Below are 25,456 nucleotides of genomic sequence, written 5' to 3' on the forward strand. Positions count from 1 at the left end.
TAAACATCACTTTAAATGGAAGATCCCCATAGACCCCGCCCACTCGATCGGATCGGTATCGGCCGATACTGATTCCGGCGATCGGCCCCAAAATTGGCGATTGGACCATCAGTAATGTAATGGTCAGTGTGTGGACCTGTCAGTAAGTTGCGCTGACAGGTCCACACACTGCTTCCCCGCAGCGAGGCTCCCCCGCCCTCCTGTTGACAGTTCACGAGCGTCGAGCTCCTCACCACCTCCCCCCGCCCTCCTGTTGACAGTTCACGAGCGTCAAGCTCTTCACCCCCCCCCCACCCCTCTGCACGCTGATAAAATAATTTTCTTTGAATGGCACTCCATATCAAAAAGGTTGCCGACCCCTGATCTACAGGAACATGGTAAACACATTGGAACCGAGCTTTGCATAAACAAGTTAGCCACAAGCAACACTAATGTGCAAAGAATGTTTTTTTGAATGTACAACATAATAGCATCTGTACAAATCATGTTTCTCTACTGCTTCTAAAAATGATGCAAAAGAAGATATTTCATTCAGATTTCAAGACAGTTGCTACTATCTTGAGATCAACGCGATTTCCCATAATGTAAAAAAAAAATCTGTTGCTCTAAAAAAACAAAACATGATTAAAATCTGATTGGAAGGGGCATACCCACTATCATTTTATATGTCTGAAAAAATAAAAGCAACCACAAATGCAATAGAATAAATAGGAATAATAAATTAAATTGAAGAAAACTAGAAACATCTTTTACATGTGGCATCATTGAGCAACAGGGAAAATAGGCACGTCTGTTTATTAATCATATTAAGTCTTGAGAGAATGGAAAGAATTACTAAAAGATAAAGAAGTGCAGCTTTGCTCCGTGGTAACACGTCTGGCAAAACATTTATAAAAATAAAGCAAAAAAATCTTGGCACAGGCAATTTACCTTCAGCACGAAACAGCCTAAAATATGTGAGGAAGATCAAAATAACTTGCGGTATTGGCTGCGTAAAAAAATACAAAAAACCTCTTAGATATGGAAGATCAAGCTTGACTTAATAAAAACTAAATAATAAATACATACAATTGGCCAAGGCAAATTAAATAAACTGATGAAATGCACATACTGTATATGAGGTGACTGTATTATTACGTCGTGATTTATGACGGTGTATTAGGGGACATTTTAGTTAAAAAAGAGAATGCTAGAGCTTGGGGAGGCTGAACTTTACATTAACCACATACTGTAGCTTCACCTGCATCCAATGTAGACTGCCTGCAGTGGTTGACCTAATCAAATTACACTTTGCAATGGGATTTAGCAATTAGGAAAGATTTAGGGTTTTAGTCCAGAATGACCAAATTTACATGCGGACCCCGACTGACATTATTCAGATAAAAAACAATAAACTGATTTGGATGAGGTCATGGCTTTTGCGTATTAGGATCTACAGGCTGGACATCACCATGGTCCATACTGCTAAAGCTCCTCACCAACACATGCATCTGGCATATTTCGTGGAACAATATTTAAGTTTCTTTCTTGTAAATTTGCAATTTTTAGAGATTATCAGAATCTTCTCTTATACATGTTCCGTAATAAAAAAATCCAATGGCCCTAATACAAAGTTTTATACATATTGAACAGTTACCCAAGTCTGTCTTAAAAAAAGTATTTTAGGGAATAAAAACTGTCAGTCAGACGCGTTAAAAACACCCGGTAGTAGTGAAATATTCCTTAGCTGCTATGAACATTATTTATATAGTTGTGCATTTATTTCCAATAAGTCAATGCTTGGTCTTCCATACACAAAAAATAATTAGTAGAGATTGTTATGGATTTGTCTACACGTTGTTTAATATATTATTGTAATGGTTTTCTTAAAGGACGGATCAGTTAATGAGTTATCTAAACGCACCTCTTCCAAACTGTCTGTAGTACATAGAAACATAGAACAAAAAGACCTAAGAAAAGGAACATTCAGAATAACAGGAAGTCATGAGTAGAAATAAAATCAACACTTTTTACAAAACACTGATTTTCAGTTCTTCAAACTACAGGCAGCAAATATAAATTGCAGTAAAAAGCACAACTGGCAATGTAACGCTTAAAAAAATGTAAGAAAGAAAGCCTGTCCATGGACCCCAAACTGTCCAATAACAGCTCTTTAAACACCACAGAGTAAGACTTGGTAGAATGATTTAAGGAAGCTAAAAGCAGAATGAAACATCCTTCGAATACGGACAGGCCTCAACAGCTCTTTGTCTATTCGTCCTTTACGTAAGACTTGGACATATCATGTTTGAAAACGTGTTTCTTCGTCCAGCACACCTACAGCTTCCATTCCTCATCGTAGGACTATAAGGAATGTTCAGTGCAGTTCGTCAAGAAGTCCAGCGAGCCACGGAGGAAAATGTTTGATATAATGTCTCCCTTTAGTTTGGAAATCCTTACGAGAGAAGTCATGTAAATTCCTTTGTTTTAAATGTGCTTCATTTCACATATTCTTCCCGTTAACTCCCAGTGTTCAGTTCATGGGAGTTTTAGAGTCAGTGATCCTCTTAAGATCATCCCTCCCTTCACTAAAAGTCAAAATGACAGAATGTGCCATACCTTTCGCATTATAAAAAGATTATTCTTTTCTCCAGGAGACAGAAGCTGCTCCCATTATTGTCTTTTATTTTAGAGGAGAAATGTATCCAGTCCGTTGGGTCATAGGTCAGTGACTTTGTTTTCCACGGCGGCAGCGATCTGTTGCAGCCGGTAACCCAGCTGCATCTTCTGGGCGGTGCAGTCCTCCTCCAGGGCTGTGATGATCTGCAGGAAGAGGGAAAACAGTACAATTATATTGCTTTAGATTAACTTTCTGTGTTATGTCTGAAATCAATGAACAATTGTGACCCATCGTTGAAAAAAAGAGATGTAAACATGCCACTATAAAAAAAAAAAAAATGCATTGCATAAAGGGGTAGGTTTTCAAATGGATTCTCTGATTCAATAATGGATTTTTATTTGAATGGTCTGATATGGATTCATACAATTCTGATATTCTTCTTTAATATTTGCTTCTTCCGTTGGATGCCCTAATGCTGAGAACTTTTTTCCTGTCTTAATTGCATGGGGCGGGACATCTCTAAGCATTTGACCAATCACAACAGAGCCGGCCAGCTAACCATCAGAGCAGGCTCTGGTTTCAGACAGAGGGTGAAAAGAGGTACTGCAGCACAGGCAGTATGAGAAAAATAAAGAGCTTTTTGAACATTAAAGCATGGAGACATGTCACAGTAGAGACACTACATACTGATATGATCCTGAAAACGAGCAGAATAGGGCCTATTTAAACCAAACCTGAGTATATCATTATTGGGACCTTGTGAATCGGAATCCTCTGGAATTCGGTGGTGATTCGCAGCCCTAGCTGCACATGTGCACTGGTATCTATGAGACGCAGCAGATACCATTCCCCTGCTGTATTCCAGCACTTACAGATAATAAATGATTTGTGCATGTAGTAGAGAAGCATCTGAACAACAGCACAACATGCTGTGGCGTACTCACTCCATCGTAGTATTTGTTGATTATTTAAAAAATGTGTATGATAAGACCGTTGAATCCCTATCTATCCCCAAATGAGGTAACACTATGGTAGCTGAGCCTATGGCTAACTGATCAAAGTTATGTATACATTTGCAGTATCACTCCTTGGTGTTTGAGGTCCAGTCTAAGAACATGATGTTGCTAATGCAAACAGAACACTGCAGTTTCAAATTAAAAGCATCTAGCTTCTAAAACAAGAGTTGAGTTTTTTCCTGAAGAAGCGTTTGCTGCCCCCAGTCTTCCTAGAACTGTAGTAGAATGTATTTCAAAACCAAGCAAAATGGATTAACCCTAACCTGAAATATCCCTCATTAAACCAGTATATAAACAAATCATATTCAGGACCTTGAAAATTGAAATGAAAGAGAATTTGTTGGCGATACCCAGCCTTGCTACACATGTGCACTGGTATCTATGAGACGCAGCAGATACCATTCCCCTGCTGTATTCCAGCACTTACAGAGACTAAATTATTTGTGCATGTAGTAGAGAAGCATTTGAACAACAACACAACACGCCCCGGTGTACTCACTTGATCGTAGTATTTGTTGATGTACTTGTACAGCTCATGTAAAGCCACGAGGCAGTTGACCTCTGCTGTGTAGTTCTGTGATGTGAGGAGAGAGAAGAGAGAGAGGTGAGGGGGGGCGGGGGCTGTTCAGAATTGCATCGCTTGCCATTCATATTTTATTTTAATCTAGCTTGTCAGGCACACAGTGACTTCCAGAACCTTAAGATGATTTATGTGTTCAACGTCGGCTAACATAAAGAAGCTATTCTTGCAGAAGTGGAAGAACAAGAGAGGGGAGCGTACACGAGAGAGTTCAGCCAGAGCGGAGTTCATCTCCTGGTCGCTGGCCGAGATGGTCTGACGGATGTCTGCGTAGTACCTGGAGAGAAAGGAGTTGGTATAGAAATCAAGGAAAGAACTGCATTGAATTAAGGTTTACATACAAATATATGTTCTACTTTTGTATCGTTTGAGAATAAATACCCTGCTTCTTGAATTTGAAATGGAATGGACTATCATGCTCCTAAGTGTCTTCAATTCTATTGGACAGGACTTTCACCTCATCCTGACTTCTGTCTGCATGAAGTTCAGGAGATACAGACACATTGATCTGAAGTGGCCACATGCAATCTGAAACTATTCATCTTTTTAGACTCAAGGATGTGTTCTTCAGTCAGTTAGAAGGAAAGACATATTCTCTATGACCTTCAGCTCATCGAGTATGAATCCAAAAGACAAAGTTGCTTTTGTTATGCAATTGGAATTCAGAGTTTGTACAAAAAAAGAAATAAATGCAGTGTTAGACCCATACAGCTCAGTTGGTAGAGGGGGGGGGCAGCCGATGTTCTGCGGCTGGGTCCCCCTGTGGAGGACCACGTGTCATCCCCTTACTCACCACTGTCACTCAAATAAAGGCACTATCTTAATATTTAAAAAACAAACAAAAACACAGTGCTCAGTCATCTCATATGAAAGGATGCTTACTCCCAGTTGTGTGTTTGGAAGTATCGTTTTTGATGCAATTTTGACAAGGTGTATTATATATGTTTAGTTCATTGCTACCAAAGGAAAGCCTAACAAGCTGTGCACACTGAACCGTGGAACTTCCTCTGTATATTTTTCACACTTCTGTTTAAATCAAACTGTATTTATATAGGACAACATTTAACACTTCAGTGTTTCACAAACCAAAATTAAAAATAATACCCGTCCCTTCCCATGTAATAAATAGAATCAGACATAACTGTGTGATTGATTAAAGGAGCAACATAAAAAGTAATACCGACTGAAATCAATAACCACAGGATTGATTACACAATTATAAAATAAGAATAAATACAACTTCATTAAAAGCCAAATGTAATATATTATTTATAATTAGCATATTTATATGTCTTGCAATTTTCTTAATTTTAAAATCGTTTCAAAATAGTTTTTATAAGTTCTAAAGCAAATTCCTTGTAAAAACTGCAAATGTATATATTTTTTCTCTTGTGCTTATTTGCTTTGGATTTAATATTGCGGTTATCCAAAAGTACAGGTAACTAGTTAATGTAACATTTGAACAGTCATCCCTCCCACCCTGAACAGGACTGATGAGGCCGATATGTTCCTCAGGAGTCTGTCAGCAGCTCTCCCAGCAGTGTGAGGGGCAGCAGACAGCAGCAGTGTAGCAGCTGCTCTCAGACCAGCCATGCATGGAGCCTGGCAGTCTGCCCTGTCTGCCTCCACAGATTGTCCCAGGCCTCGCTCTCTCTTTCTCTCTTTCTCTCTTTCCCCCCCTCCCTCCCGTTTTTATGCCTGGGGTCAGTTGGGAACCTGCTGCCATATTCTTACCTCTCCACCATCTGCTTGTAGCGCGGGATGTCTCTGGCGTACAGCAACTTGTTGATGGGCGAGTCCTGTGAGAGGAAGACAAATGGATATCACGTTAAACAGGGCGTATAAAGAGTTGTTAATTTAAATATGCTACTGGTATTAAACGTAGCTTTTTCTCACATTATGAGAAGATTATTATTAATTCGCTGATTTGTTTATATTGTTCTTACTGTACCTAGTGCATTTACATTTAATACAAATAAAACTGTAATTACTTTGCTAACTTATAATGTAAACAGTATATACACTAGTGTTCTATTTATTTATGTATCTGTTATTTTATTATAGTTTTTCCTCTGTAGTCCCTGTCTAAAGAACATATATATTTGTATATAAATGATGATAGATTCATATAAATCATTAAGCATAGCGTTTTTTAAATCATATTTACTACTACACAGCGGTACAGTGTAATAACGCTGCGTTACAGTGACACTGATCTCACCCGTCCCAGCTTGTGGTCGGCGATGGTGCAGGAGTCCATGAAGGTCTGAGCGATGACGGACAGCACGGCGTCCACGTGGTCCGAGGTCTGCACGTCGAAGATGAACTGCGGGTTCTTCAGGATGTTGATCCAGAACCGCAGCGGTAAACTGACCAGAGAAAAAGAGACAGTCATTTATATGGCAGATCATTAATAATAATAATAATAACTATTCTACTTACGGCTTTACCCCTTGAACCAAAGTAGGTGTGTGAAAATGTCTAAATAACACCGTGATAATTTATATGATCTGTGGTAACATTAGTGCATTGTTGATATCAGGTCTTGGTGAAACTATGCATCCAGTTGTGGTACACATGTATGTTGTATGTGCGTAGGCTTCACTGAAGCATGAAGTTCCGAAACCTTTGGCCGATGTTTTCTCCTGATGTGTGTGTATAACATGTCTCAAAGTCCGCCCAGCACAAGTCGGTTTCGTTCTGGCTTCAACACCCAGGTCTTTCCGAGGTTACCTGTTGGTTTTCCAGATATGGATGGTCTCGGGGTCGGTGATGCCGTGCTTCAGAGCCTGATCATCTAGCAGGTCGAAGAAGTATTTGACCGCCAGAGGAACGGGGCGGCTGGTGCTGAGGATCGCCGTGAACAGATCATCCACAAACTTCTGCAGCGTGCCCTGAGACGGAGCGGATAAAAGACAAACAGATGAATAAACAAGATCTGTACGCAAATCTAATTTCCATAATTTATGACAATCATGACTGAGGGTTTAAACTGAAAGTGGAAACTATTCTGAACATATTTCTAGTTATCTTTTTATCTCTATAAGCTTCTTTTTCAAAGTGAGGCACACATGTTTAAGTGTGTGTGTGTGGTATGTGTGTGTGTGTGTGTGTGTGTGTGTGTGTGTGTGTGTGTGGTGTGTGTGTGTGTGTGTGTGTGTGTGTGTGTGTGTGTGTGTGTGTGTGTGTGTGTGTGTGTGTGTGTGTGTTACCTTCATGGAGAGCAGGCGGGTGAGGTAGATCTCGGGGATGGCCTTGGCCCTCTCCCCCCCCCTCTCACTCCCTCTCCTGTGTTTGGGCAGCTCAGACTCCTCGCTGGCTTTCACCAGGTGCCACAGCCTCACCCCCCCCTCCTCCATGTCATCCAGCATGGGGGTCTCTGGAAGGAGGACACAACATCAAGACAAGATTTTAGAGTGGTTCAGTATGAAAATCCCAACCAAGGACAAAGCATATTTATCCGTCATTTCAGTGTTTTGAATAATGTGAAACAAAGTTTATTTTGTCATTAATCAATGTTAATATTATTATAAATATGAAAACAGATGATGGAATAAAGAAAACAGCTATATTCAATAATATTGCCTATCTTTCTGTGATTTTACCACTACCTTTAATGCTGACTTTGAGTTCCTACTTCCATTGATCCCATGCAACACAACACATGCATATAGTCAAACAGCGCCCTCTACTGGTCATTTACACTCGGTTCAACTAATAGAAATTACTTTTCCAAATCGAATCAAACATTATTTAAATAGCACTTTTCATACACAAAAGGTAACACACACCAGAAATAAAAACAACAAACAATCCCCCCCACCATCCTAGGTAATAAATGCCAAGTAACACATGACTTTGTGATGGATGAAAACACTTAAAGCCAGCAGAAGTCAATGAACACCGTATGGAATACAACTAAGAAATAAATACTATTAAATAAGAATAATAAAAAAAAATAAGAACAGACATTTCTTAATTTATAATAAATAAAATTCCATTAAAAGCCATATTAAAAAGGTGGGTCTCTTTAATTTCCAAAATACAGTATAGAAAACATACAAATAATGTAGACTTTTTTTACAAGTGTCAATTCAGAGTATGTGTGTACACTCACTTTCTCCAGGCATGTAATCATGGCTGTCATGGACATGGTTTTTGGTGTTCCTGGTGACGAGGGCCACCGTTGCTCCGTCAGGAACCTGCGTCAAAAAGTGATACCAACTGTAAGACTTCCAGCCTTAAACAATCAGCATGCATGTTTAATGAGAGTGTATGTTGTTGTGTATGTTGTTCTGTGTGTGACTTGCACTGACCTTATAGTGCTGCAGTGTATTCAGGCGCTTCCATAAGCCTTGTACTACTGACGTCAGGTCCTCGTCTGAGAGGATCAGGTGACCTGCAACACCTGAACGCCACTCTGCAGGAAAAAACATGTTTGTTATATATAGTAAGATATTATAACATGTTCATATGACACGTGTTGTTCACATTGTAAAGGCTTGATAATACTTTGATCAAAGGATATAACTGTTTGTGTTTGAATACTCTAATCCTGCTTCATAATATCAGCATGGATTGACTGCAGCTTTGAAGCAGGATTTTTGTAGATCAGATATTTGCTGCATGGCCAGCTCAGGGGGTTTATCCTAATAAATACATTTCTGACAAATGTCTAACAAGCAAGCTGAGAAATGCTCTGTGCTTTAATAGAGGGACATTTGAATTCTATGGAAGCCCATTAGGGACTTTATTAAATTATTGACCTTAAATGTTCTTTCAAAGTCGTACAGAAAAGAAATTCTAGAATATGTTTTTTTTCGGAAATTTGAAGATGGATGTTAAAGGTCCCCTATTATACTGTTTTTCATCAATATAATATAGGTCTCAGATATATACAACATGTCTCAAACAGATCATTGCAGCATCCCATAATCCCCTCTGTTTCAAAAGTGCTGATTCTCTGTCTGTTACTTTAGATGAAAATAAGGAGCCCCTCCCCACGCCCCTCAGAGATATTTGGTTAAAAAGAACACAATGGTGCTCTAGGAGGGGATTCAGATGATAAGGTGGGGAGGGGGGGTACCTTGGTTGGTGATTGGCTAATGGTTACACAAGCCAAAAAAATATTATGACATCATAAAGTGGCCAAAATCTGATCAGCTCATTTTCAGTCTCTTTCCACAGAGGGGACACATGCTGATGTAGAAAATGTGACCTTTAAGTGAAATCTGACATTTTAAATACAATATTATATTTCATACAACTGAGCCATCTGACCCACAGCCCACTTATCAATGCTAAATTGAAGCCTGATTTTCCTACATGCAACAACGTGTATGTACCCAGGTGTAATGAGTCGATGTGTGGCCTCTGGGAAAAGGAGGTTCCCTTCCAGGCTTGTTCCAGAAGTTTCTCCTTCACTTGCGTGATGGTGTCACAGTCTAAGACTTTGGCAGGTACCGTCTGAGTGGTAGCCCCCCCCGGTGGAGGCTGCAGCAGGCATCACAACATTCAGGGTCTGCACAGAGGAGGAGGGGGGGGGGTTAATGGGGGAAATATTGTAATACTGAAATGCAGAATTTCAGGCTTCAATTGTGTGTTTTTACATTAGGGAAGTTGTCCCCTGAATAATTTTAATTTTGTATTTTAATTCAGAAAATAACTCACTCTATTTAATACAACAGTTATCAAATGTAAATGCTGGTCTAGCACAAAGTTATTTTACATTTCTAATAATCTTTTCAGTTTGCATCAATTGTAATAAAAAGGATAAGAAGAAGAATTAAAAACAATGGAAAAAGTCAGATTTTAAAAAGTGTTTACAGAGCAGATTCTCTTGTAAAGTGGTGCTGGAATGAATCCTTAAACAAGGTAATGAGTCAGCATTTTAACACATCTGGTTATAAGAATACCAAAAGCAGTCATGCATTAGCCACCTTTAGCATATATATATATATCCTTTATTTAACCAGGTAAAAGACTCATTGAGATTAAAACCTCTTTTCCAAGAGTGACCTGGCCAAGAAGGGCAACATGAACGAAGTTACAACAGATGAAACACAGACAAGACAGGCAGACAAATTACAGCTGTAAAACACAAATAAAATGTCACATTTCGATATGCGAAATAAAACAAACTATTAAAAATCATTAAAAACGGGCAACATTTTAAAAGATTTTTGGATATACGAGCACTCGCATCTACCAATGGTGTCGTGTTCTCTGTCCTTTAGGATGGACCTGAATTCCCCCATAGTGATTAATAAAAGCCGATACTGTGAAGTCTTTCCGCCAGGATGGTATGATCAACTGTGTCAAACGCCTTTGACAAATCAATAAATAGAGCTGCACAATACTTTTTACAGTCCAATGCCTCAATGATGTTGTTAACCACTTTAATAGCAGCAGTTGTTGTGATGTCTTGTTTTCTAAAACCGGATTGGTGCTCTGATAAAATATCATTTGTGTCCAAGAATAATTTAAGTTGTTCACTGAGAAGCTTTTCAAGGACCTTCGCTACAACACATCATTTTTTAAATTGGCCTATAATTATTAACAGATGAGGGATCCCCTCCTTTCAGTAAAGGAAGAACAAATGTGACCCGCTCTATCGAAATCAGTCGGAAGTCGCAACGTCTCATTTAAAAATAAACGTGGATTTGCGTAAAAAAATAGTTTTTCGGGGTTCGGGTGTTTTGTTTGATTTTAAATAAACAAAGTCTTGGCTTTCAGAATAGGAAACTTTTATTTCCAAAATCACACGATAAATACATTTGTGAAGCTTGTAAGGGGAAGATGACAGGCACCTCTCGCTCGCAATCTGCTCTTCCGTAGCGCAGCCCCCCCTCCCTCCGGCTGAAATTATGAATGTAAGGCGTATAGTAATCATAGATAACACGGCAGGGCCCGTTACAGTTTGTTTTCATCTGATTTCAAATAAACAAAGTCTTGTTCTTTCAGAATATTAAACTTGTTTCGGCAAATTTAGATGATAAATACAACTATGAAGCTTGTAACGGCATATTTACAAGCGGAGAACGGAGTAACTTAACGTCACACAGCAGGCATAACAACAGCCGGTGTTTCTCCTGAGTGTTTTCCCCGGGAAACAAACACAATATACACAAACGCAAAATACAATATACACGTATATACACATACGTATACACACACACGTATACACACACACGTATACACACACACACACGCACACACACACACGTACACACACACACACTCACACTTGCGAGCTTCCCCCAGACCAGTAATCCAAACGAAAATATCTTCCCGCCGTAGTATTTTGATCATTTGCTCCGCTAATAATCAATCAGATCGATGGATTCCAGAGAAGAGGAAACTTTGAAGGCCTTTTTCTCAAAATGATGACTCGGTGACAGTCATTATATAATGTGACATATTTTGCTTAATATTTGGAGTACAACAACAATCCTGATATCATTAGAAAGCTAGGAATCTCCTCTTTCCAACAGTGTATACAACTCAAAATGTGTCTTCGGGTCAATGCGACTGATTTCGATGGAGCAGGTCACATATGCAGATTTCCATATGTTAGGAATCTCATTGTTGAAAAGTGTTAAATTAAAAAGATAAGTAAGCAGCTCAGCTATAAAGTCTGCAGCTAATTTAAGAAAATGAGGAGGAAGTTTGTCTGGACCTGCCGATATGCGTGGATCCAGATTCTGCAATGCTTTGTGGACCTCTATCCCCTTGATAAATGTGAAATTGAATGGCTGAGCCACGGGATGGGATGGAGGTGGTGAGGAATCAACGTTCTGTCCAGGGTCCGAATATAAGGACTCAAACAAAGAACCAGAAGAAATCAAATGTTCATTAAAGCAGTTGAGAATGGCCGATTTGTCAGTGAGAGTTTGCCAGTCTGTAACAATGCAGGCTGGTAATTCATTTTGAGTTTCTGTTCCAAATGAGTTTTGTATTACCTTCCAGAATTTCTTTGGATCATTTAAGTTACTAGTAGTATTAGAAATGTAGTACTCAGATTTAGCCTTTTTAACTCGGAAGGTGAAACGATTTCGGAGCTGTCTAAAAACAATCTAATCCACTTGTGATTAGAAAGCTGCCTGTGAGGACTAAACCAGGGATTCTTTAGCCCTTTCACCCTACATTTGCGGAAAGGAGCACGTTTGTTTATAATTCTAGTAAAAGCCTCATGAAAATAATCCCATGCCAGTTCAACATCACTAATGAGAGAGATCTTGTTCCAATCAAAATCCCACAGGTCATGAAAAAATGCTTGCTCGCAGAAATGTTTAAAATCACGTTTAAAAACTATTTGTGGTCTTGTTTTTGGAAGCTTAGCTTGCCTGATTGTAGCTATAGCGCAATGGTCACTCATATCATTTGCAAAAATACCAATATCCCAAAACTTATGAGGTGCATTTGTTAAACATAAGTCGATAAGAGACGATTTATCTTGGTGTTTAAGTTTAGGACGAGTTGGGCTATTGATAAATTGCGTAAGATTAAAAGAGTCACAGGTTGATTTAAAACTATCGGAGACAGAGGACAACAAGTCCCAGTTAATTCATTAAAACTCATTAAAATCCAAGCAAGATAACTGATGACTCAGTGATGATAAAGCCTCAATGCTTGCTGAAGGGGGTCTATAGCACCCTACAACAGTGATACAATGACCCTTAAGAAGTTCCAATTTCAGCGCAAGTAGTTCAAATTGTCTGCTGAGAGACACAGATGATTGGATGGTAGCATGACATTTTGTTTTTACATAAATTGCAACACCACCACCTTTTCTGGGACGGTCACAACGAAACACATTTAGCTTAGCGGCGGTAATGCTAGCTCGGCCATGCGACCGTAATGTAGTTTGTTTATAGCCTAACATTAGCTTTTTTACTTCTGCTGGTTGAATTTAAGCCTCACAAATCACAAAGTGTTTATCAAAAAAATTCCCATAGCTTTTTGTCGAGAGAGCCTTTGAGATGCTAACTTCCTGAAAAAGTACATCAACACTGCACTAGGGCTGCAACTAACAACTATTTTGATAATCGATTAATCTGTCGATTATTTCTACAATTAATCGGATAAAAAAACGCGGCAAAATGTTTTTTTTCCATTATTTTATTCAGAAAATTGCATTTCCAAATTGACAACATCAACACACAAAAACAACCCAAATGTAGGCTATAAAACATATGCAAAATCTATATAACAGCTTGTTTTTAACAAAAGATATGTCTCTTTAGGTTGCTCGAACAATGATAACTAACCTAACTGTTTTGTTTTTTTAAAGCATTAAAGCATGGTTAGTTATCATTGTTGATTTTTAATAATTTAATAATAATAATATAATATAATAATAATTTTTTAATAATGTATTATTATTTATAACGGCTAAGGTCAATGGACCTGAGCCGTTATAAATAATAATACATTATAAAAAAAAAAAATTAAATTGTAAAAAAAAATAATGACCGGCTCGCTGCACATTATCCGGGTGTCTCAACCCAAACTATTTTCTTCAAATTTGCAAACACTTTGAAATAGCTGAATCCATAAATTGGCATAGTTTAAATAAGTTAAAATAAGTCAAGTTAGTCGGATAATGTGCAGCGAGCCGGTCATCATTGTTCCCGCATCACTGTGGTGCTCCCGAGCCATGCAAGTTCGATTTTACACAGTTTGCAGGTAACACACTTTTTACTGTTGTTTAAAGTGCTCCCACGCTGTTGAAGATTTGAGTCGGACCGTGCTTCTCTAAACCTCCGCCATTTTTCGGATGTCATTTATTTTTGAGTGACGTAGCCAGCTCCGTAAACAGAGAGTAACAACATAGACCAAACAAATCGATAACTGAATTTGTTGCCAACTTTTTTAGCAATCGATTTTTATCTATTTTATCGATTCGTTGTTGCAGCCCTACAGTACACTGCACCACTCGATTGTCATGCCTCTGACATTGTTAACATATTAAGCAGGCCAGTGTTTATGTTTTGTATCTATTTGTGTTTTTCTTACCAGCGTTTTGTACTCCACGTCCTCTCGCAGCAGCCTGTTGTCGTTCAGTGTGTACTTTGCTTTCCCCGTCACAGCGTCCACAGGGCCCTTGTCCACCTGGTGCTTTATGGCTCTGAACAGCATGTAGAAGGACTCCCCTGCTGATTCCTGGCCAAGCATAACGGTCAACAAATGATTAACACAGAATGTAACTTTGAGTGATTCAGTGTGCATCCTGACAACATACCCTCAGAAAGGTAAAGAGGCAGATGGACATCCAGTTTGTCAAAAGCTTCTCCACCACAGATTCCGTTCTGGAATAGAAAAAGTGAACAAATCATTTATAGATGAAATAAGTCAAAAGTTATAAAGATACATTTATAAAGAAACCTACTCCAGCCTTACCTCCTGAGCATCAGTTTGGGGTTCTTGGCCACATACTGTTCCACCAGATCGTTGAGCAGCGTCTTCAGGATGTCAGTGAAGTACTCCAGTTTACCGTGCAGGGCCACCGTCAGCAGAGAGGCCACGTAGGCCCGGTCCCTGGGGGAGAACGTCCGCTGGACCTCCAGAGTGTGAATAAACTGGAGAGTAAAAACAAACAAAGTTAAATTCTGGTGCACATATTTTACTATTCATATTTTTTATTTATTTGTCCTCTTACTGTGTTTATGTTTGCACAAATTCTGAAAAAAATGCGTGGTCTATATTTTAAAGGCTGAAAAATGTTTTACCAGGTGGAAAGAAATAAAGCTTTATTCCAGAATAAGTAACTTTTTTATATGTGAGCACAAGTGGATAAAAAAACGTTTTGGGAGGTTCTTTATTTTTCATACAAGACTTTTTTTTATGTTATTGGGAAAAGTAATGTTTTGGAAAACAAGTTTAGAAACAAATACAATCCCATTCAATTTTACGGGGGAAGACGATCATTTTTCCTTATTCATGAAAAAAAGCATGGGAATATTGATGTGAGCATCTTCCCCAATAACAAAGGATTCCTGTAATGTGGTGCCCACCCTTAAGAAAACTGTTTGTCCAAAAACCTGCTCTGAATATGAAAAAATAGCCCTGCTGTGAGACCTTGGTGAGGAAGAGTTTGCTGTTGAGCAGGTTGGACAGCTGCACCAGCCCCTGCTCCACCGTCTGCCTCCGACTCTCCGGGACGTCCAGATCTCGTCTCAGGGGTGACTCCTGGTGGCCGGGGAAGAAGATGCGCTCTGCGTATGCCCGGTAGTCCAGGAAGGGAATCCCCGAGCCCACCAGATCACTGGACATGTCCATCATCTCCGTCATCAGGTCTGGAGGAGGGGAGGGGAAGAAAAGCCTTGGTTTGTGTACCTTATGACCTTATTATTATTATTATTATTTTATCTTGTCGCTATGTTTACAATTAATGGAAAGAATGAAACTACAAAACCAGGCTCTGTTCTTATGAAACACTGACTTGTTTTGTCCCAACATTTACTCTGCTAAAAATCAATATGTAAGGGCAGTATATGTCAAACCAAACGTAGAAACATGCCATATCGTAAACCTAATCCAAAGCAGTTTATTTAATGTGAGTGAAAGACAGAAAAAAACATAAAGCATAAATAAATAATAATAGTTATAAAAACAACAACAGCCCCAATAGCTATGAAACCAAGTTCATATATATATATATATATATATAATCAAGAATTGATAATATGTATTTAAAAAAAGATATAATATCTGTTAAATCAATATGTTTTAAAATAAAAAGGACAGAATAATTGAAAAAACAACTTAAACTATCCTAAAGTGGGCAAAGTAGGCTATATAACAATATGAATAATGATAATAATAATAATATGGGGGGGTAAAGTTGCACACTAACATACTGTTGCTATGTGCACTTTATTACCATTTCCTGCATTGAAGGCCTCTATATTGCATGTTTTAAATGTTTTTTATAACATTTTGAAATGTATAATTCTCTTTTACGGTGACACCGAAACATCTGTCTAGTGACTACAGACGGCTAACTATGGAGCATTCACAGCAATGATTATGCAACAAAAGAAACACCTGAGCTGAGGCCTGTACTACGAAGCCGGATTTTCCTAACCTGGATATGTTTGAGTTAGCCGGTTGGCCCAATCCAAAACATACGCGCTCTGGCTAAACTGTACTACGACGCTGGTTATCAAGTGGATCGCTCAAGCCAGCCGTGTCCTATCTAGTTAGGTGCGCGCTCACATGAAATGGGTGGTATTTGGAGCATTCGACCAATCTCAAACATGGACAAGCATACTGACAGCGCAGCGTCATACTTCCTGAATGAAAAGTGAACTTTAATATTAGTCAAATATGAAGAAGTTAAAGTTTAAACATCCATGACTTAAACACTTTATCCAGGATAAAAGCCACATAGCTGCACCTGCAAGGTGAATACAGCTGGTAAAAGAAAAAGTGTTTGAATGCGTACATTAACAGGTTTATGATATCACTGCCCCGTCCAAGACACGAGTGGATCTGACTTTAATTACATTTGACTCGAGTGTTTCGTCAACTTAATGTGTTGCTTAAAATAATACTTCTGCATACAGTATGTGACACTGTGAGTGTTGCACGGCCAGATACGGCTCAAGAAGCTGACTCAGATAAGGAAATATATGATACATTATGATGTGATGTGATATGATGTGATATGATGTGATATGAATGATAATGGGACACATCGACGTCTGCACTCACAGTGCCGCGGACTGTACTTGTTACGCTAATGTTATAATAGTCAGATTGCTCTGAAGATGGGAGGGGATATTCTATTAATATGACTTGATAGCTTTAAACTCCACACACGGAGCTCTGATTGGTCAGCAGGCGGTGCTTTCACTGAGTTGATCTCTTAGCCTGCAACCTAACCTGCTCCCGAGGAGGTTAGCCGCTCAGCATAAGTTACCATGGAGATCTAGCCCGCTAAAAAGAGAACCAGCGTCGTAGGACCGGAAAGCCCGAGTTTTCCCTGAAGTCAGCCGGCTAAGCGAAAATCCGGCTTCGTAGTACAGGCCTCTGATGTTATTTTCTAAAGTAAGATTGGTTGGTACCTGTGAACTCCTTCTTACAGCGGTCCCTCACACTGGTCTCCAGGTTCTCCAGTTGGATCTGAACCTTCTTATAGTCCCTCATGGCCTGCTTGCTCTTCCTCCTGATGAACAAAAACAAGGCCGATAACATTTAGGTAGAGAAATAAAGCAGCACTGTGTTAGCAGAAGTAGTACGGAAGCCCTAAGAGGCATGGCAGAAGAAAAAAAAAGTAACATTTTTTTTTGTTCATGACTTCAGAACAGGTGAGAAAGTTAGTTTTTTCCAGGATAATAGTATAAAATAACACATGTTCCTCCCTGAAACATATACACAAAACACTTTGAAAGATGGCCAAAAAGTGTGTATCTATTATTTGAGTAATGCTGTTGTGATAAAAACAAATGTTCTCTAGTGGGAATACTATTTATAAGAATGAATTGCTGTTGTCCCCTAAATTGTGTCATTAGGCTTTCGTAAAAAAGAATAAGAAAAGTATAGTAAAAGACTTTGAGGTAAATCAGTTTAAGTGAAGTGAAGTGTGGTCTGTGTTCACCTGTATATGAGGACTATAATTAGAACGATGAGGGCCACGATGGAGGCCCCCACCCCGACCCCCACCTGGGCCTCCAGAGGAAACGTGGACTGGGCCTGGCTGTCGTACTGCACTCTGCCCAGAGAGAAGTTCAGGTTCCCCATTCTCACCTGAAAAACACAGGGACAGAATTTCTGGGTCATTCTGAATGTAAACGAACACTTTAAATTCCAAATGTATAGTCAAATGTTCTCACTGTGAACTCCGGCAGACTCTCCATGCTGTCCTGCTTCTTCCCGGCAGTGAGTGAGGGCTGCTGAGTCGGCGGTTCACAGTACAGGTGGTTGTGGGTCAGGGTCTTCACGGAACACACCCCCGCCCCGATCCGAGCCTCCACCTCGTGCTTGTAGATGGCCAGATCCAGGTTCTCTCCCTTGATTGAAAAAAGACACAGAATCCAGGATTCATGACAGAGTTTGACCACCATGATTATGTTTGTAGGGAATCTCAGTGTTTCATTGGTCAGATTGCCGTTGGCCCCCACCTCCACGGAGATGATGCTGCCCGGTTTGTGGTGGTACGGCTTGCTGGGGTCGTTCTGGCTCAGCAGGTAGAGCCTCGGGTTGGGCTCGTAGCTGAAGGCCTTGCCCCCGACGGCGCTGAAGTCAAAATGGAGGCTGTCCAACAGGAATTGGACTTTGACCCTGGCCCTCCGGGCCTCTGGGCCCACGGCAGGAGTCGGACACAGGATGAGGGCGGAGCCGTTCACCGTGCAGCCAGACTCATACTGGAGGAAAAGCAACACATAAATACGTTTATCGCTTATATTTCCTGAAATGCCCTCCCTTATACAGGGAGATTCAAAAAATGATCTCACTATTATGAAATGGCTACTATGGGGACTAACATCAAGGGTTCAAGGTTCAAGGTTCAAGGTTCAAGGTTCTTTATTGTCAATCTGACATAGCTACAGAGTAATTATGCAGTTGAAAATCTTATGTCACAGGCTTCTCCAACAATGCAACATAATAACATAACATAATAACAATAAGAGCAAGAGCAATACAAAAATAATAATAGTTATAAAAATGAAATAAAGTTATGATGTGGAATAGTGCAGTATGAGTCTATATACAAGTTATTGGAATGATATATATATATTAGGTATTAGATACATACTACTGAGTAGCAGTTGAATGTTTGAAGTTGTTTCAACAGTTCAATTTTTTAACAGTCTCACTGCCCGCGGGAAGAAACTGTCTCCGAATCTTCTTGTCCTTGCCAGGATGCTGCGGTAACGTCTGCCAGACGGCAACAGAAAGAACAGTTTGTGGCTGGGGTGATGGGGGTCTTTGATAATCCGTAGTGATTTCTTCCTGAGCCGCTGGGAGTAAAGGTCCTCCATGGATGGCAGCTCCGTCCTGGTGATGTGCTGTGCAGTTTTCACCACCCTCTGTAAAGCCTTACGATCGAGGTCGGTGCAGCTGCCGCACCAGGCCGTGATGCTGCCAGTCAGGATGCTCTCTATGGTGCACCTGTAGAAGTTGCAGAGTATCCTGGAATCCATTTTGAACCTCCTCAGCCTGCGGAGGAAGAAGAGCCGCTGTCAAGCTTTCTTGGTGATGGTGGTGGTGTGAAGAGACCATGTCAGGTCCTCAGTGATGTGGACCCCAAGGAACCTGAAGCTTTTGACTCTCTCCACCGTAGTCCCATTGATGGCGATGGGGGCGTGTCCCTCTCCCTGCTGCTTCCTGTAGTCCACAATCAGCTCCTTTGTTTTGCTGATGTTGAGATGGAGGTTGTTCTCCTGGCACCAAGATGTCAGGTTTTCGACCTCCTCTCTGTACGCCGTCTCGTCATCGTCTGTGATCTGGCCGATGACGGTCGTGTCATCAGCAAACTTCACGATGGTGTTGGAGCTGTGTGTGGCCACGCAGTCGTGTGTGAACAGGGAGTAGAGGAGAGGGCTGAGCACGCAGCCTTGAGGGGCACCGGTGTTGAGAATCAGGGTGGAGGATGTGATATTTCCCACCCGCACTGCCTGGGGTCTGCCCGTCAGGAAGTTCAGGATCCAGTCACAGAGGGCGCTGTTGAGCCCGAGGTCTCTGAGCTTGATGGCCAGCTTGGAGGGCACAATGGTGTTGAATGCTGAACTGTAGTCAATGAACAGCATTCTCACATATGTGTTCCTGTTCTTCGGGTCCAGGTGTGAGAGGGCAGTGTGGAGGGTGAGGGCTATGGCGTCGTCTGTGGACCTGTTTGCTCTGTAGGCAAACTGCAGGGGGTCCAGAGATTCAGGGAGGGAGGAGGTGATGAATAATTTGACTAACCGCTCAAAGCACTTCATTATGATGGAGGTGAGTGCTACTGGGCGGTAGTCGTTGGGGCAGGTGATGATTGTCTTTTTGGGGACAGGAATGATGGTGGAGTGTTTAAGACATGTGGGGACTACAGACTGCAACAGGGACCTGTTGAAGATGTCTGTGAACACCTCTGCCAGCTGAACTGCACACACCCTGAGAACACGGCCAGGGATGCCATCAGGTCCAGGAGCCTTGTGTGGGTTAACCCTTTTAAAGGATTTACACACATCTGCCCTGTTTAAAACAAAAGGGCAGGGCTCCTGGTCCCTCTGTACCTCCACAGCCTGGCTGCTCTCAAAGCGTGCAAAAAAACTGTTTAGCTCATCTGGGAGAGATGCGCACGCAGACACTCCCGCAGCACCCCCCGCTGCTCCTTTGTAGTCAGTCATTGTCCTTAGTCCCGCCCACATATTCCTAGTGTTACAGCCTTTGAAGTCAGATTCCACCTTGTCTTTGTACTGTCTCTTTGCATTTTTTATTGCTCTCCGGAGATCATACCTAGACTTCCTGTACTCCTCCAAATCTCCCGCTGTGTGCGCGAGAGTGCGCGCTTTCAGTTTGCCGCGCACCTCACCGTTTACCCAGGGCTTTTGATTTGGGAATGTCCGTACAGAAACCTTCGGTACCACGTCATCGATGCATTTCCCAATGTAGCAGATGACAGTGTCCGTGTGTGTGTTGATGTTATTGTCCTCAAACACACTCCAATCCGTAGATGCAAAGCAATCCTGCAGTGCTGAATCTGACTCCACGCTCCATCGTTGTACTGTCCTTGTTATCGGTCTGTCCCTTTTAAGTTTCTGCTTGTAAGCAGGCAACAACAGTAGTGAGATATGGTCTGATTTGCCGAAGGGAGGGCGAGGGAGAGCCTTATATCCATTCCGGAAAGGGGAATAAACATGGTCCAGTATGTTTCCCCCGCGCGTCGGGAAGTTGATGTGTTGGTAATATTTTGGCAAAACCTTCTTCATGTTGGCGGTGTTGAAATCTCCGGCCACAACGAACGCCGCATCTGGCCGTGAAGTCTCGGTTTTATCAATAAACCCAAACAGCTGATCGAGTGCCGTGTTGTTGTCGGCGAGTGGCTGCGGCGGGATATACACTGCTGTTATCACAACAGATGTGAATTCCCTCGGCAGATGGAAGGCCCGACATGAGATCATGAGGTGCTCTAGCTGTGCGGAACAGTCCGATGAAATAATCTTCACATCTGAGCACCAGTTAGCAGTCCGGTCCTGACGAAAAATAGAGAATCCGTCAGGGACAATAGCGGAGTCCGGGATAGCGGGGTTGAGCCAAGTCTCAGTGAGAATTAACACGTTACAGTTCTTAATGTCCCGTTGAAAAGCAATCCGGCTTCTGAGTTCATCTAGCTTATTTTCAATGGATTGAACATTAGCCAGAAGAATACTCGGAAGAGGGGGCCGATTCTCACGTTTTCTCAGTCTGACCAGCAACCCGGCCCGGCATCCCCGCTTTGTCTTCTTCTTGCGTCTCTCAGGTAGAACAGCAACAGGTAGCCATGGTGGATCTCCATTGTTTGTCATCATCACACATGATAACAATTAGTCTCAATAGATCCACAAGAGCCCCAGATTTACCAGTCATAATGCATTTCCAAGGCTGTTCAAAGACAACAGTCTGAAAACATTTGATAAATAACTGAAAGAGGACATCTTTTTGCTGTTTGCAAACATGCAAGATTTTTGCCCCAGGATGCATCGGATGAGCATAAATATGGCGTGTTTGTAGGGAATTCTTATTGGTATATTGATATAACAAATGTTCCTTCACATATCGTGCCACAAAAGGTCAAGGAGCCCTGTGAATATGGCCATGCTAGTTTTTTCTTCGAGCTGTCCGTCTTCTTTTTGGTGGCCTTGTTGCAGACAAAGAAGCATGACATTATTGGTACATGGATTCCTGAGGGGTTTTTTGTTTCATTTGGGATCTGTATCAAATGAGCCTACTACATCCTCTGAAAGACAGAATGTGGAGCAGCAACCTGTTGGATTCTTAAGAGACAATAAAATAACATAAAATGCACATGTTTAGAAGAGGAGTTCATTTCTCTCTCTGTGTGGAGCGTACCTGTTTGACGTGACAGAGCGTTCCCTCGGGGCACTCTGCCTCTGGGACGATCCTCCTCCATCTCTTCATGCTCCCCCGGTGATCCCGTCCTCTGCTCAGACTCCTTCCACCCCTCCCTCTGATGCTCCTTCTCCTCCTGGGGGGGAGGGTGTCAGGAGGACTGAGGGTCACCCTCATCTTGGGCTCCTGGACCACATCCAGGTTCTGCCCGGAGACTCTGATGATACGCCCTCCACTGCAGAGGGAAAGAAGAAAATAACATTAGAATAGTTTCTTCATTACATTCAAGTTAAGATCTAAAAAAAATAACATTAATGACAGTTCCCTACTTACATTTTTGGAGCATAAGCATTTTTATTGAACCATATTTCTCTTGTAATAATTGTCTTGGACGATATATAATCTAAAGTATATAAAAAAACGTTTTAAAAACCCCAAAATTGAATATGTAGTAGTTCTGTCATAACATGAGCAAAATATATATTCATTTCAGATTGCTCTGTTTACACTGATAAGCACCTGAGAAAGCTTTTAGAGGGTGAAGCCATGGAGATGTTGGGGTTGGGGGTGTAGTGATACACCAGACCCTGCAGGTGGCGCTCCGTGCCTCCGAACCGCACGATGATGCCATGTCCCCCGGTTCTGTTGCTGCCTTTGGTCAGACAGCTGATGTGATCCTCCTGGATGTTCGGCCTGAACAGAAACACACATTATGACCCACTTTCCAGTCATTTACACAAAGTATGTTTTTAATAGTTATCACAGTGGTGCAGGGATGACACTATTTTGCAATGGCTCCCTAAACAAAACCTCAATTCGATTGAGTTTTTGGGTTATTGCAGAAAATAAGATCTGTGGCAAACACATGTCTATTATACCTACACATTTTGTTCAGCAGGATAATCTCCACATATTAACACCTTTATAATTGGTTGAAGCGAAACGCAATTGTCAGAATTAAAGCTAATGTTTGGCTATAAACAGTCACATGACTTCACTGCTAAGCTAAAGTCTGCTAATAAACTAATTTTGTTTTTGGGAACATTTCACATTCACAAGAAGAAATTGACTCACTCTTAACCCAATTGTGCCCATTTGAACTTAGAATTACAACAATATGGCACAACTTAAAAAAATATTAGAAATAAAAAAGCAATAGAAACCAAATTTGTATTTGATAAATACTTGATGTCTTTATTTATGTATATATATATATTTTTAAATATAGTTTTGTTCTTTGACTCTGTGTGTGTACCTGTGTGGATAAAATTATAATTAAAAAACATTTTGTATTTAGCCACCGACGTTTGTATGACACATCAAGGTGTTTACTGACATACGTTATGTTGTAAAACCAAGAAAATAACTTGTCTAACCATAGATATGTTTCATAACTCATACACAAATACATAAGACTTTAACAGGAGGGAACCCATTGATAAAGTGCTAAAATGCGGACTCATTTCCAAGTTTAGGACTCCTGAACTATTAGCAACACTTACTCTACACATAGAACCCCTCCGATGAAGACTTTGACATCCCTGGCGTGTCCCGTCCTCAGTCTCCGGCCCCTGATGGTGAAGGAGGAGCCCCCCGCTTTGGGGCCTCTCTGGGGGGAGATGCTGCTCAAAACAGGATCCTGGTGATGGAGAGGAGATGAATGAGAAAGATAAAAAGGGAAGAGAGTGAGAGACAGGATAAAAAGGTGTAATCAATAATGAGCGGGTGATTTATTGGGGAGATAAAATGGACACAGGGGCATTCTGGGAAACACTGGAGGGCTGCCTCACAGCTAGATTGTATAATTAATTAGCCTGTCACTTGGGCTAATTAATTAAGACCGCTAGTCCTTTTACTGCAATGTAAATAAGGCACTTTATTACATCACAGGGCCACTTACATTTACAACGCCGCATTTCAAGTGAAGCATTATTACCAAGAGATATGTGAGAGCTGTCCTTTACTTAATTAATCAGAAATAATCTTTATCTTTCATGGAAACAAACACATTTAACAGCTACAATGGTGGACTCTTAGAACAGTGGGTCTCAAAGTGTTTTCAATAATGTACCCCCTTTGAAAAACAATGTCAGCCAAGTACCCCCTGATCAGCACAAAAACTATTTGTTAGGGACAAAATGCCTATATAAAGAGGTACAGTACAGCGCTGCACCATCGGTGTCTGATTTATTAAAACAACAACCTTGTAACTGAGAAACACTTAAATGCTATATTTCAAATGTTTACAATCCATCACTAAATTCATGGCAAACCAATTTTAACATCATGCAATAACACTAAGATGACATTAGCTGCATTGAACTGATCTTTTTAATAAGTTGTACTTTCAATGTAGTGAGAAACATGGGCTTGTGCTTCACTGTGGATCTTTGTCATTCTGACAGGGAGGCAAGTGCAGTTATTACACTTCGCGTTTTGAAATATGTACAACTCTGTTAATATAAAACCCACACTGCTCAAACTTTGTTACTTTTTCTAAAATTGGTATATTTATTTATTTTGGGGCATGGGGAATGAAGAGAAAAATATATATGAGCATTTATACCTATAACCGCCAGACGGGTAAACTTTTGAATAAAGTAGTTAATCTACTATTAGTAGTTTGTTTAAATGTATTACATGTGTTGTTTTTTTCATTAACATAAAATAAATCTCACGTAACCCCTGCAGTACTCCAACGTACCCCTAGGGGTCCACGTACCCCCATTTGAGAACCACTGTCTTAGAACATGCTTCCTTTAGTTCAGTTACAGTTGTATCTGTTCATAAAAATAAATAATTTTTCATTTTAAAATGGTGCTACTGTCATGAAACCTAAACCCCCAAGATTAATAATAGTAAAACCTCTCTGCTTTTAACTTATGAACCCAGTAGAACCCTCAGTTCTTCTGATACTGGCCATTTTAAATATTGCTAAAATTAATGATGTGACCAACCTTTTGATTTTGGCTTTTAATTGAATTGTATTTACTGTATGATGATTTCATTTTTTGAAATGTAATTCAAATTAATTGTTTTATTGTATTATCTTATTTTCTTCTATTTTTTTTATTCAGTCCTTTGTTTATTGACTTTTGTTGGATTTAAGTGTTTTTCATCAATCACAAAGTTGTGTGTTATACTTACCTGGAAGTAGTAGTGTTTTTATTTATTTTTATTTTTTTGGTTTGTGAAATGCTTCATGTCACCTTTTGTGTATGAAAA

General features: G+C 40.5%; 1 protein-coding gene across 1 annotated transcript in view; it reads right to left on the bottom strand.

Moving 5' to 3' along the window:
* Nucleotides 1-306: 306 nt before the first annotated feature.
* Nucleotides 307-25,456, bottom strand: part of plxnb1a (plexin b1a) — a 79,187-nt gene continuing 54,037 nt past the window's right edge. Inside the window, 22 exon segments of the mRNA XM_034145425.1 lie at nucleotides 307-2,802; nucleotides 4,115-4,189; nucleotides 4,397-4,472; nucleotides 5,930-5,994; nucleotides 6,417-6,564; nucleotides 6,929-7,089; nucleotides 7,408-7,574; nucleotides 8,313-8,397; nucleotides 8,512-8,615; nucleotides 9,541-9,656; nucleotides 9,658-9,716; nucleotides 14,213-14,359; nucleotides 14,439-14,505; nucleotides 14,597-14,775; nucleotides 15,275-15,492; nucleotides 17,266-17,366; nucleotides 17,799-17,947; nucleotides 18,034-18,210; nucleotides 18,322-18,564; nucleotides 22,232-22,466; nucleotides 22,751-22,924; nucleotides 23,734-23,870. Of these exon segments, the coding sequence (XP_034001316.1) occupies nucleotides 2,698-2,802; nucleotides 4,115-4,189; nucleotides 4,397-4,472; nucleotides 5,930-5,994; nucleotides 6,417-6,564; nucleotides 6,929-7,089; nucleotides 7,408-7,574; nucleotides 8,313-8,397; nucleotides 8,512-8,615; nucleotides 9,541-9,656; nucleotides 9,658-9,716; nucleotides 14,213-14,359; nucleotides 14,439-14,505; nucleotides 14,597-14,775; nucleotides 15,275-15,492; nucleotides 17,266-17,366; nucleotides 17,799-17,947; nucleotides 18,034-18,210; nucleotides 18,322-18,564; nucleotides 22,232-22,466; nucleotides 22,751-22,924; nucleotides 23,734-23,870 (2,988 nt within the window). The 3' untranslated portion in view covers nucleotides 307-2,697.

Source organism: Trematomus bernacchii, unplaced genomic scaffold (assembly GCF_902827165.1).
Source record: "Trematomus bernacchii unplaced genomic scaffold, fTreBer1.1, whole genome shotgun sequence".
NCBI classification, from domain to species: domain Eukaryota; kingdom Metazoa; phylum Chordata; class Actinopteri; order Perciformes; family Nototheniidae; genus Trematomus; species Trematomus bernacchii.